The sequence below is a fragment of the Cicer arietinum genome, chromosome 8 (assembly GCF_000331145.2).
Source record: "Cicer arietinum cultivar CDC Frontier isolate Library 1 chromosome 8, Cicar.CDCFrontier_v2.0, whole genome shotgun sequence".
NCBI lineage: Eukaryota > Viridiplantae > Streptophyta > Magnoliopsida > Fabales > Fabaceae > Cicer > Cicer arietinum.
The window spans coordinates 28,387,770-28,402,206 of NC_021167.2; the positions used below are offsets into that span (position 1 = coordinate 28,387,770).

The window sequence follows — 14,437 nt, forward strand, 5'->3', positions numbered from 1 at the left end:
AAAAAAATTAAATTTACTATTTATATTTTTATAACATTTAATTTTAAATATACTATTGTTTATAAAATTATAATTTTTTTTAATTATTTCAATGTACTAGCTCCTTATTATTTGGCTTGCACTAACCCCGTATATATATAGAAAGAGAGTTTATAATTAATGTGAAATTGATTGAATAACAAAAATGCATGTGCCAATTTTTCTCGATGATAATATATGCAAATTCCAAATTCAACGTTAATGATTGACATAATGATTAATTAAGAACTTAGTATACGAAAACAAGGCCACGTATATATCACACACTTAGGTATATGGTTATGTACAAAATTTTCATAAGATAATATTATTTTGGAGAAGTAATTTAGACATGTATATATGCATGCTAAAAAGCGTTTACGAGTTTGGAATATAAGATATTTGTCGGGATTGTGTTGTTAAACCATAAAAGTTTAATTAACAAAATATTTAGTATTATATTATAAAAATAGAGAATAGGAAAAAGATGAATATGCATGTGGTAGGAAGAGAAGATGAAGTATATAGATCTGAAGTTAATGAGAACGTGATTGAAGGGATTATATGACGAGTGTGCGGTTACTTCAACCTCTAATGTTTAGACAAGTATCAAACAATGGTCTCACCACAACAATTTTTATTATTTTTTCATAATATAATTGACTCCTACTTGTGCTCTTCTAATTACTAGACCTACACTCTTTTTCTACGTACATTAATTTTTAACATTTCTATCCAACATGATTCGGTGGAATGTATCCTAATTGATTCATTTCTTCAATTAAAATAATTATATTCCAAACTCATGCTCCATGCACGACTCACCCTCTTCAATTACAACTACCTACTTCAATGGAATTGGATTTCCTATGTCTATATAGTTTCACACATTTAGAGATATTATCATTCGTTTCATCTTGTTCATAGATTTTTAAAATAATAAGTTAACTTCTACTTTCTAATTTTGCTAACATTTGGTTATTAATATATATTCCATCTATAATGATTTATAAACAAAATTATTCTATATTTTTTGAAGGAAATATAAAAAGAAAAACCAACATCTCTCTTGTTTATATTTGGAAGAAAATAGTTTATTTTTCCTATTTATAATTATCTAATTTGATTTATCTTTTTTATATTTATAATGATCTAATTTATCGATTATCGAATATAATTTAGACAATATACATAAATTTTTATTAGAATTAGATAAATTAAATATGATCGATCAAATGTATTTTTTAATACGAATAATCTAATCTATTTTTGCTATATAGTAATATACATATATTTATATATTTCTAATGAAGCTCATTGTGAAAGGACTATTTTATTTTCTAAAAAATGAAAGAAAAGAAAAGAAAGTACTATTTATATATATAGTCTATTGGACTCCTAGTGAGCCAGAAAATGTAATGGAAGCAGCCATGAAATGAATGAGAGGAAGATTGTGAAATTGACTAATTAATGACATATTGTTTACAAGGACGGTGCTTAATTCATCAATTGATTAGAAGGATCTTCTCCAACATTAAAATTGTTTTAAAAATCATAAAGTTTGAGGGAATCTAGTAATTAATCTATCTACTACGTCATATAAGGGATGTGCTCATGATCATCTTAATTGTTCACAGCTAGCTGTGATAATTCAAAGTCTTGTGAAGACCCAATATGTCACTTTTTTTTAATAGATAAATATTCATAGTTAAGTATTTTTATTGAAAATTATTAATTTATATGAGTTTCAATAACATATCAAATTATTTTAGTTTTGTGAAATTTTTTATATGAATTATAGATATAATATAAATTTCTTATCCAACAAATAAAATTAAAATAATAGAAACGATTGAGAAAATTTTAAATTGAGATAACTATGATAATCCATCAATCCTTTCTTCTTTTAACTTTGTAAAATAACAACAACAACAAAAAACTAGAAATCCAATGAAGGCATGTTTGAAAATGAAACTCATAATGTTTGTACTTAATTGTACTTAATTATGTAAGAGGCTGTTGACCTTGTTATGTGTCCCGTTGAACATTGTCGTTAGTGGATCATAATTATGATTAGTGCTAATTAGTCATCACGTTATCACTTGGGTATTTTACAAAATATTTTTTTTAAATAAAATAAAATAAAGGTTTGCTAAGAGTATATATTAAGAAATCAAAAATTATTTATTTACATTAAATCCAATTCATCTTTATAAAAAGACGAGGATGCTATCTTTTATAAACTATTATAAAACTTTAGTTTTATATTTGATTCTCACAATAGATTGAAATCAACTTCTATTGTTTGAGTTTAAGAATTTTTTTCCAATATTCAATATTTTATTTTTATATTTGCATTATAAGACATTCATTAACTCAAATGTATTTTTAAATGGTTATTAAATGTATCTCTATTAGAGGGCATATGAATCTTCTCAAAAGATATAAAACAAATGGGAACATGCCACGGGGGAGTATTTTCTATAATGATGCTAGGATTATGTTTAAGAGATATAAATATAGAATATTGAGTAGGTCGGATTAGAGTAGGCAAATATTTAACATTTCAAGATTCTTTTTTCTTCCTTATCTTTCCACCTTCAATTTTTATTTTATTTTTTGTTGCTTAATTCGAAGTGATCTATGTTATATATATTTTGGAAGTGTTAAGTTGCACTTTGTATATTGATATATGCTTATAATTTGCATGCATCACTACCGTGTTCGTACACACGTTTTTGTGGACGAAAAATATTATTCCTATTGAGAAAGTCGAAGCAATGTTAATCTACTCAAACATGACAGCCAATTGTCTCTGACTATATATGCATGCTACAAATTTCTTATAGATTGCTTAGCTATACACTTACACACACAAAGAGACAAATTTTGTTGTTAATATTTTGATGCTTTTTGCTATGATTGTAAACCCAAAAATGTGGCCCAAGTGTGTACACATATTACCTTTTTTATATATATGTTTGAAAAATATAGATCTTAATATTGGTTATCTATGTAATGGTCTATCGTTAGATTCATTCAAATAATCTCATGAGTGAGAAATTGATCTATTAGTTGTAGGAGAAATCTAACGACATATCTCTAACTAAATATATATTTCTTAAAATAAATAGATGTCGTAATTAGAGTTTTTGTTTCATATTTTCTTATAATGAGTCGTTGTTGTTGTTTCTCTTTAATTCATTTTTTATTTGTTTCAGTTATATAAGAATGATTAAGTTACAAGAGTTAGAGATTTTCAAATATTTTTCTGTGAAATAATGAATTTGAGATATTAGAGATTTTAATGAGTTGTACAAAAATAAAATGAGAGAACGAATTAGATTTTGATACTAATTAATTATACACTTATATACAATTAAAATGTGTAGTGTTAGGTGGAACACAAAGTAGAGGTGGTGTATTATATTATATAAGTTAACTTCTACTTTCTAATTTTGCTAATATTTGGTTATTAATATATATTCCATCTATAATGATTTATAAACAAAATTATTCTATATTTTTTTAAGGAAATAAAAAAAAAACCAACATCTCTCGTGTTTATATTTTGAAGAAAATAGTTTATTTTTCCTATTTATAATTATCTAATTTAATTTATCTTTTTTATATTTATAATGATCTAATTTATCGATTATCGAATATTATTTAGACAATATACATAAATTTTTATTAGAATTAGATAAATTAAATTTGATCAACTATATTTTTTAATACGAATAATCTAACCTATTTTTGCTATATAGCAATATACATATATTTATATATTTCTAATGAAGCTTATTGTGAAAGGACTCTTTTCTTGTTAAAAAATGAAAGAAAAGAAAAGAAAAGAAAGTACTATATATATATATTCTATTGGACTCCAAGTGATCCAGAAGATGTAATGGAAGCAGCCATGAAATGAATGAGAGGAAGAATGTCAAATTGACTAACTAATGACATAATGTCTACAAGGAAGTTAACCTAATTAGTATTAGTATTAAGGATTAAATCATTATTTGATAATAACTTTAAGATATGTTGTAAATATCTTGAAATTTGCAAAAATATAATAATTCTTCTAATCTTGATGGTAAAATTTTGCTTGAAAAATTAGAAGTCAATAGATAAGATTTAACAATTGAGTAAAAATCAAACTATATATACTGATCAATTACTTGAAGATATTTATTTATTTTTTCTAATGTCAACACATCTTATAGAATAATATTAATTATTCATTCAACTTTTGTATTTTGCAGAAAATATTTTTTAAATTGAAATTGTTAATATTTTATTTGAAGTCTATTAACTTCATGATAAATTAAATAATCCTGTTTTGATTTCTATCCAACTTTTTTGGCAAAAATTGAATTTTTTTTTTTTTTTGAAAATCTGAATTAAAATTGAATTTGTAATGATTTTGAAAAAACATACAAAATATAATATTGAAATAATTACAAATGAATATGTTCTTTATTCGTCTAGGGCATGTAAATTCTACGGGTCGATCATGCCCTCGCCTCTCTTTTTTGAACTAAATATATCTCTACTTCTTTTCTCTTCTCTTCTCCCCTCTATTAAAATTCCTCTCATCCCTTCCCTTATATTAAACCAAACAAAAAGTTAGTTTTTTATTTTATTTTTTATATCGGATGTATTTTGCTTTAGATGAATGTGAAAAAATGAGTCGCTTTTGTCACGGCAAGTGCTAAATTTTTTAAAATTATTATATATTTATTTAAACTTTATCTTTATTATAAGGTTTAAATATCTCTTTGGTATCTATAAAGATATATATATATATATATATATATATATATATATATATATATATATATATATATATATATATTTTTTTTTTTTTTTATGTAATATTTATTTTACCGTCCTTATGTAGCTTATACTTCAAAAACTAAATATTTTACATATTACAAAAACCAATTTTAATATCAACAAATTTTGTAAAGACTAAACAAAATAATAAGGACAAAAATAAAATATGAATTTTTTTATTAAATAAAATAAAAGTAAAAAAATGATATATCTGCAGAAATCAAATATACTTATTATTATGGTGGTGTACTTTTTTTTTATATACATGTAAGATTTAAAATTTAGAGTATTATAGATGTGGTATAGAAAACTTAAAAACAGCACTATCTGGTATTTATGCTTCCTATGTGCTGGTCTATGTTAACTTCAAGTGTACTATACATGTGCTCCAAAATTTGCCTTTTTGTGTGAGAATTTTCTATACACCATTCATGCAAGTGTGCCTATTCTTTACACCTTTCTCCCAATCAATTAAGTGTATATAAAATGAAGAAACTTTACCCGTATACTACTGATTTATATTATTTGACCCAACAACTATTTTTTGGTACAACCAACACCCATTTGTAATAAATTTTTTCTTTTCAAATAAAAAGGGGTTCTTGCATTCCCTATGATGTACGACCATGACCATATATATATATATGATAAACGTAATAATCATTTTAATTAATTAATTGTTTTATTCACCAAATTAAAATTTCAGAAACACGTGTGATAAAATATATCTTGCCTAGAATTCTATGTATTTTTTTCATTATAAAATCAGAAACTTTTAATTTGTTTACTACTATTTCTTCAAATTGGTTTGTTTTTTATGAAATATATAGAGTCTTTTGTTATAAATTAAAATAAAAGTGATTTTGATATATAGTGTTTTTTGTGTTTTTTTTTTAAATTATAAAAAGTGAGTTTTAATACATAATTCTCTCTCAACCTTTCCTTTAATATTCTCTTTCTTTTTCCTCATTCACCTAAGAGAGAGTATATTGAATTTTTTTATGGCTTAGAATTACTCCTCTGCATTGATTTTATCTTCTTTTATCTAAATAACCAGTTTTCACATAAATTCAAAAAAAAAAAAATTGAATTTTTTCTGTAATTTCATCATCTTAGTATAGTGTTATTTGATTTTGTATCTTGTTACATTGTTTGTTTGATTTAGATTGATATATAAGTTTCAATCCATTACATATATTGTCACATCATCACTAAAAATTGAAATATGTCTATTCACTTTAATTTTATCATATTTATAAAATTTTTGTTATTTTATATTATTAATATGAATGCTATGAATTTATTATCAAATTTATCATTTTCAGTTTTAGCTACATTGAATCTGTGTTATTTTAATATATTCTACTAATTTTAATGAATGCATATGTTTTTAGAAGAAAAAAATATAAAAAATGATTTTGTATTTTTCTCTATGATAAAAATGATTTTATTCAAAGACTATAAATACTAATTTTTAATAAAATATTGAAAATAAAATAAAAACTTACACACACATAGCTGAAATATAAAAATAATGTTAATTAAATAAATGATATTCTCTCCGAATAATCTTAATCAAACATATTGTTCTTTCTCCCTCTAAAATAACTCAAAGTCCAGCTCTATGCCAACCAAGCAATCCTGATCACAAATTTAGCTATATGTTGGATAGTCATATTTGTACATTGGAACTCATGAAACACTTCATTACTTTATAACCTTCTAGTTATAACAGTATGGTGTATACTCTGTAGTAATAGATAATGTTTTTTTTAATATTTGAAATTTTATCATAAGTCCACCCCTGCAGTTATTGAGATATGATGATTGAATTCTTACAAATTAGAAGTCAATTGATTCATTATGGGGGATATAAATCCACATTATTTATTCTCAATTCCAATTTGTCCCTTTATAGCAAGTAGCATGTATATAATATAACTTGAGGTTGTCAAGTGATGCGCAATTTGAATTGAGTTGTTATTGGTGTATTTTTATTTAAGATAATGAATATAATTGTTGAACGTTTTTGTTTTCGTTAACGTAAAAAATACTAAACCACATAAATATTGTGAGTTTTTTTTTTTTATTGATTTCTTTGTGGTGTGTGTTTCATCTAAGATCTTGTGTATGTGCATAATTCTCCAACTGTGACATAAGAGATATGATAGAAAACACACCAAAGTTTGAAATTTCATTATTTATATGAAAAATAGATTTTACAATTCGGACATTGTACTATACAAGATATTTTTATGCAACAAGGTGTTGATGATGATTTAATAGGAGAAACCAACCTCCATAAGTGCAAGTTATTGGAGCATAACTCAAATGAAGGTTGTGAGTACGATACGATTTACTTTAGCTCCAAATTAAGATAAACATAGTTGTTGACGAAGAACATCAAAGGCTTTATGGAAAAAGTTTGTGAAAGTATTTATGCATCAAAATTTTCGATGAATTGTGTTTGCTTGAAGATGGAGTTGTAACAATTTAAAATGGATTCGAAAGGAAATCTCTATGACAACATCAACGCATTTAACTAACAAGCATGTTAATTAATGAATGCAAATGATTAAATTTGTGATTACAGGTTGAGGTTACTCTTGTTGGCATTACCAACAAGGTCATACAAATATTTTGTTCAATTGTTGCTCATAGGAAGGACAATGTTGAAGTTAGATATGAGCAACTAGGTGTTACTATTGCAGGCATATGGATCATGTGCAAGCTAGATGTGTGCAAACACACCAAGACTTAGAGAGATTAAGAGAAATGAAGAAAGATAATGGAAACTCCTAAACCAATGTGGTAAGGACAATGAGAGAGAAAGATGTGTTATAGCGACAATTGACGAGGCTACAAAATCAAAATGGGTTGATTGTTTCTACCGTCATAAAACACTTTCGGTGAGATCCAGAAATGTTTGATACCGTGAAGACTAGTGGAGAGTTTGTCCGATTGATAATTTAAAATGATGATAAAATAAATGTTGAAGGTATTAGAAGTTTGAGAGTGAAACTTCAAAACAGTGTCATCTAAATTTTTTATAACGTGTCCAATATAATTTATTTGGATGACATGATGTCGTAGGAGTATAAATTTATTGGTTTAACTAATAAAATATCTGTGATATCGCATAGATCGCACATTGTTACATATTTTAGATTAGTTCGGATTTTAATAAACAAAAATATATGTATGATGAATTTTTGTGTGAATAAATGCAACAAATTGATCAATGACACATTTTTCTACCATATAATTAGTGTTTTAGAATTTTCTATATATTTTTACATAGAATATATTAATCAGCACAATAATTAATTGTCCAATGGCACATTTTTCTGTATATAATTTGAAAATAAATTATAATTTTTGTTTTTGAATTGTCTTCAAATTTTAAGTAAATTTTCTTAATTTATATATGACAAAAAATTGTCTCATATATATATATATATATATATATTATAATTTGTTTGTTTCAACTTTTATTTATAAGATATTTAAGAGTTACAATGATATATCAATAAACACTTTTAATTTTTAGATTAATGGCAAACGTTTATTTTTTGTATGGTTTTACAAAGTAAATTATAATTTTCTTTACTATTATATAGTTTTAAACATTTTTTCTTTTATAAATACTTTAATTTTTTGCTAGCCTTGGTATTCTATTCATACCAGTCACTGGGACAAAAATTAGATGACAAAGTTACTATAGAGAAGGACAAAAATAAAAATTTATATACACCTTTCTAATTGTATATAGAGAAGGATAAAAATTTATGCTGGGCCCAAGATACATGACCCAAATCATACAATATCATCATCATATTCATATACACCTTTCTAATTGTATACAAAAATAAGCTATCTATTCAAATTCTCATTTTTTTTCTTCGTTTATTTGGGATTAAGAATAGCAAGTTCTCTTTATTCTTTTACATTCCTTTTTCGTTGTCTCTTCCTTATGTTTTATTATTCGTCTCTATTGAGTGATATTTTACGTGTAACTTCTCTTTCTTCCCATTTCTAAATGCTTATATCACACAAATATACAGTGTTTTTTAATAGAAGTTGCATAAATTAAAAAAATTCTAACTATCCTACATGATGAAAACAATGAATATGTAGAGAAATTAGATTAAATTGAGCTTTAGTTAAGATAACAAGGAGCAATGATGTCATATTTCAACCAAAAAAATATTGATATGATTTTATTTACTTCTCCATCAAACTTTAAATTATCATAAATCTATTATCATAATGATTGAACAACAAATATTGTAATATTTTTTAAAGATTATTTTAAATAATATTAATACTTGTAAAAACTAATTTCATGTTTCTTTAATAAACATAATAACCATTAAATATAAAGAAAATCTTAATTGACATATATTGTTAATATGAAAAAGTTTATAAACACATACTAATGATAAAAATTTAATATTATAACTTCAAGGAATATAGTGTAAATCTTATATGATAAATCTACATTTATTAATAGTAATAATAATATATATGGATATATATTATTTTAAAATAACATCTCAGCACATAAATATATGTGGATATATCTTATTTTAACAAATATTTGTTAAAATATTTTAAAAATTACTAACATAAATAAATTAGATAGATATCTTTTTAATATAAAATAGTGAGTTATGATTGGTTAGATCGCATAAGAATTAAATAAAAAAAAAAAAGAAAAAAATTCAGAGATCACGACTAAATTTTAAAAATTTAAAAAGTTATACATATGAGAGAATACGTTGATAAACCTAAAACCCTAATTTTGCAATTTGCAGTGTGTTCTCTGTAGTTTATGGGTCGGCGAAAAAACAAGAATCAGAACAACGAAGAAGACAGAAACATGGCCATGAACAACAACAACAATAACCAAAACCACCTTCGATTTCAAGATGCTGATGAAGTCATCGAAGATGCTGCTGAGACATCTAACCTCGACCAATCCATGTGTGGCTGTGACCTTGATGATTCTGATGGCAAAACTAGCGCTGATTATTACTTCGATTCTTACTCTCATTTTGGTAATTTTAATCAACTTACATGCTTTTTCTTTTTGACCTAAATTTTAGTTTTTTTTTTATTTACTTGTATTTGTTGTTAAATAAATATATAAAGCTTGTATTAACTAATTTTGTTTAACTTTTTGTGTTTGCAGGAATTCATGAAGTAAGTGTGCTCAACTTGGATGCAGCTTCATGTTGTGTTGCAAGTTCAAATTTTTTTTGTCTTTGTTTTGAAGCTTGTTTAAATAGTTTTAGGAGTTAAAAAATATTAACAAAGATCAAATTTTTAATTTTTTTGCATTATATTTAAGAAAAAGTATATATTTTTTTCATTTATTTGTTGTTTTCTAGTTGTTGAAAATTGGTTTTACTTGGCTGTGTTTGGAAGTCCAAACCGCTAGCTTATAGGAGATAGCTTAAAACGTTTAACTTTGTATGATTGAAGTAGAGCTGTTTTGTAATGGCCATTCTCTCACGAGCTTATAGCGTTTTTTACTAACTTATATTGTTTTTTGATGTAGTACATCAAGTGTTGTTTGAGTTTATAACGTATCTTCATTAATATAATATAGCTAATTTGATCAAACACTTTAAATTCAATCTGCCAGTTTATCCTCTACTAGCTAGTGTATCTGCCATCTGCAGTCTATTTTGTTAAGTTTTCAAACAGGGTTTATTTATTTATTTATTGTTTTCTAGTTAGTTGTTAAAAATTTGTTTTTATACGTTGTTTATTTTTCTAAACGGTATAAGTACATTGAAAGCATTGGCTGCATTGATGTATTGTATACTTTTTATTTTGCATGTGAGGCTCTTAAGGGATGCATGTTTTTTCATGCTTGATGTTGAAAGGTATGTTCTAACCAGTTTTTAATTGCAGGAAATGTTGAAGGATTCTGTAAGAACCAAGACATATCAAAATGTTATTTATCAGAATAGGTTTTTATTCAAGAATAAAGTAGTTCTTGATGTCGGTGCTGGGACTGGGATTTTATCACTATTCTGTGCCAAAGCAGGGGCAGAACATGTCTATGCTGTGAGTTTGTCTTTCCTTTTATCATTCTTGTCTTATCAGTCATGATGTTCTATTGATATCTGGAATTTATATATTGTCATGTATTCCAAATTACTTTCAAATAAACCATTTTAAATTTTAACAACTCAGGTCGAGTGCTCTGATATGGCGGACATGGCTAAGGAGATAGTTGAAACTAATGGTTACTCTAAAGGTTGGTATCATGGATATATTTTATGTTTTCATTTTCATTTTCAGTATATTCCCTTGTGGTAGATTGATGAATTTTGAAAGCCACTCACTAATTACTATGATGTTATTTTCTACAGTTATAACAGTTTTGAAAGGGAAGATTGAAGAACTTGAACTTCCAGTTCCTAAAGTTGATATAATCATTTCGGAATGGATGGGATATTTCTTGTTGTTTGAGAATATGTTAAATTCTGTGCTCTATGCACGTGACAAGTGGCTTGTAAGTTATATTTTCGTTATTGTTGTGTTGATAGTTAGTTGATTATATATTCTGCATGTACTAGAATTGGGTGGTTCTCAATTTGATTTTTCTTCTTTTTGCATAGGTGGATGGTGGAATTGTGCTACCGGATATAGCATCTCTCTATCTTACTGCAATTGAAGATAAAGACTACAAAGAGGATAAAATAGAGTGTGAGTTATTGACCTCTTGCTAAATATGATTATGTGTCTTCTATACTTGAAAAGATGTCCAAACCAATACTTGTTAAATTTCGTTTTTAATTATATTATGCCTTCGTTTGACATATCAGTTTGGAACAATGTATATGGGTTTAACATGAGCTGCATCAAGAAGCAAGCCTTAATGGAGCCTCTTGTTGACACAGTTGACCAGAATCAGATTGCAACAAACTGTCAGCTACTAAAGGTTGGTAATTGCAGATCTGATGATGCTTTAATGTTTGATGTACCTTGCATTGTATGTTTCATATAATGTCTACAATAGTAAATTTTTTATTTTAGATTCAGGTCAATAATTTCTTGTTAGAATTGCATGATTTGCACTGACTGGTTCATCTTTGTTCAGACAATGGACATCTCAAAAATGTCTTCAGGAGATTGTTCATTCACAGCACCTTTTAAGCTTGTAGCTGCTCGTGACGATTTTATTCATGCTCTTGTGGCATATTTTGATGTATCATTTACAAAGTGTCATAAATTGATGGGCTTCTCAACAGGTCAATTTCTTTCTACTTCAGTTCTGTATAGTCGTGGTTTGGTTTTTTCCCCTTAATATTTTGGTGTTATTATCTATCAATCGATGGTAATTAATACTATATTTTAAACATTAAACTCTTCCTTTTGATTAAGGCCTAAATGATTAAATACTTCAAAGGAGAGAAGGGGTGAGTATAATTAGAAAGGATGAACATTGAAGTTGATTTATTGATGTTTTTTATAATTTACACTTAGAAGTATCAAGTATGAACCGACATTGCTTCTGAAACTTTGTTGCATGTATGCTCTGAGAATTGGTTGTTGAAAACTTGTATGCAAGAGTTCTGTGAAGAGTCTTCGTGTTTATTGTTCCTTCTTTGTTGTGGATTGTGTGGTCTCACCTATTTGTGCATATATATGCAGGGCCAAGATCACGGGCTACACACTGGAAACAAACAGTCCTATATTTGGAAGATGTTTTGACCATTTGTGAGGGCGAGACAATTGTAGGGAGCATGACTGTGGCTCCAAATAAAAAGAATCCTCGGGATGTCGATATAATGCTCAAGTATTCATTGAATGGCAGGCGATGCAATGCTTCAAGGGTTCAGTATTACAAGATGCGTTGAGTCTAGTTTTATTGAGTCTCGCTTTCCCTATGCACTCCAATTTTGTGAGATTTTGAAAACAATTAGAAGCTCCCAATTGAGGATTGTATCTTTGATTGTTTTTTCATTTGAATTTTTTCTCATATCTTTTCTCAATTCTGTTTCGGTCCCTTCTGGATGTAATGATGAAATTTGAAAATCTATTTATTGTTTGTCCAGAAGACGATATCAACAACTATATTGCCTTTAAGTATGCCAGTTTGCTAGTGTCGATACTTTTATTTATTGACATCATCACCGGATGATAAATAATCCTGAGACCATGTGGATTACTTGAAATTGTTTATGTTTATGCTGTAATCAAAGTTTTAAATGGCAAAAGATTTAGGTTTTGTTTCATAAACAACTTATTTAACAACCTAAGGTAAAATAAAGTCATATATAAGCTATTTTTACTTTACAAGATAAGGTAAAATAAAGTCAAACTGTTTTTATATAATCTATAAGTTGTTTTCATAAACTATCTGGGATAATTTATGTAAATTAGTTAAAAATTGTTTAGACATACTATAAGTTGTTTTTTAAGTGTTTTCAAACCGTTTTGTGAGTGTTTATTACTGTAAATAAATTTAAATAAGTCAACTTAAACAATGTATTCTCCAAATAAGTCTATAATACTGATTATTGAGGTGATTTTGTCAATTTTTTCTATAAGCAAGAGATGGGTTGCTTCCAACAAATTTTTTCTATCTCTCTTAACAAATATGGTGTGTCATAAGTGATAGATTTTTTAGCTCCTTAATCATTTTCGTACAGGGATAGTTTGGTTTATTAATACAAATCATTCTAACTCCAAAAAGTTAAAGCAAACATGTTAAATGAAATTTACATCATAGTACTTGATATATAAAGTTATGAACATTTCATTTCATATGATGTTATACATTTTACAATATTAACTATATTTTGCAAATGTATTTTTTTATTAGCATGATTTTCTTCCTCTTTAACATTAATAAGAGAATGTAAAGGTTATATTTGATAAGAGATATCAACTGTTCATTTTAGTGAATGTGTCAATCTTATATAATATGTAAAAATATTTAACATAAGAGAAATTTAAAACAATTTTAGTAACTATTAGGATTTGAGTTTTCTTGATTCTATTAACTGTTCATTGGTGATGTGACACAGTAAATTGAGTGACAAAATTTTCATAAAAATAGATGTCAATGAATCTCAAAGTGGGGAAGGGTGAACATTGAACTCCCTAGGGAACATCTTAAGCATCACTGTAGTTTAGCTGATATACATCCACCCTCATGCATAATTGCCTCACTAATAAAATACACGTAGATACCAAATCCTTGATTGGAATATGAATCATTCAAAGTGGTGATTGTAATGTTCTCATTTGATTGCTTCCAAATATTCCTACTTCCAATCTGTCTTGTGTGTAGTACCAGTAACCAAACATTGTGAAAATATCTTGAAGTTATTTTCCATAATCAGGAGATGCAGGGTTAGTTTATGAGAGCTCTAAAGCTCCGACTTCGAACTCTTCTTGGAGGAGGTTGTCTTCTTTCCCTTCCACCACTGTCGTATATGACTTGAAACTTTGGTTGCGTGTTTCTTAAGCGTTGCACTTGTGTCCACTATTCCTTTTCTTATCTTCTGTTTCCAGTCGCCTTTTTTGTTTTCTTTTGATCTCAAAACTTTTCCCT

The 14,437-nt window shown here is 26.5% G+C and overlaps 2 protein-coding genes across 3 annotated transcripts in view; one reads left to right on the plus strand and one right to left on the minus strand.

Annotated features, from left to right (window-relative positions):
- The first annotated feature begins 9,628 nt into the window (after positions 1 to 9,628).
- On the plus strand, positions 9,629 to 12,971 carry LOC101503035 (probable protein arginine N-methyltransferase 1.2). The gene is made up of 9 exons (XM_004513034.4): positions 9,629 to 9,917; positions 10,052 to 10,062; positions 10,780 to 10,935; positions 11,065 to 11,128; positions 11,244 to 11,386; positions 11,493 to 11,580; positions 11,700 to 11,815; positions 11,975 to 12,125; positions 12,529 to 12,971. The coding sequence occupies exons 1-9, from the start codon at positions 9,692 to 9,694 to the stop codon at positions 12,732 to 12,734; spliced, it is 1,161 nt and encodes a 386-aa protein (XP_004513091.1). The 5' UTR covers positions 9,629 to 9,691; the 3' UTR covers positions 12,735 to 12,971.
- Positions 12,972 to 13,911: 940 nt separating this feature from the next.
- Positions 13,912 to 14,437, minus strand: part of LOC101504024 (uncharacterized) — a 7,929-nt gene continuing 7,403 nt past the window's right edge. For both annotated transcript variants that reach the window (XM_004513038.4, XM_004513037.4), the window contains one exon: positions 13,912 to 14,435. In XM_004513038.4, coding sequence (XP_004513095.1) covers positions 14,253 to 14,435 — 183 coding nt within the window. In that variant the 3' untranslated portion in view covers positions 13,912 to 14,252. The remainder of the gene's footprint in view (positions 14,436 to 14,437) is intronic.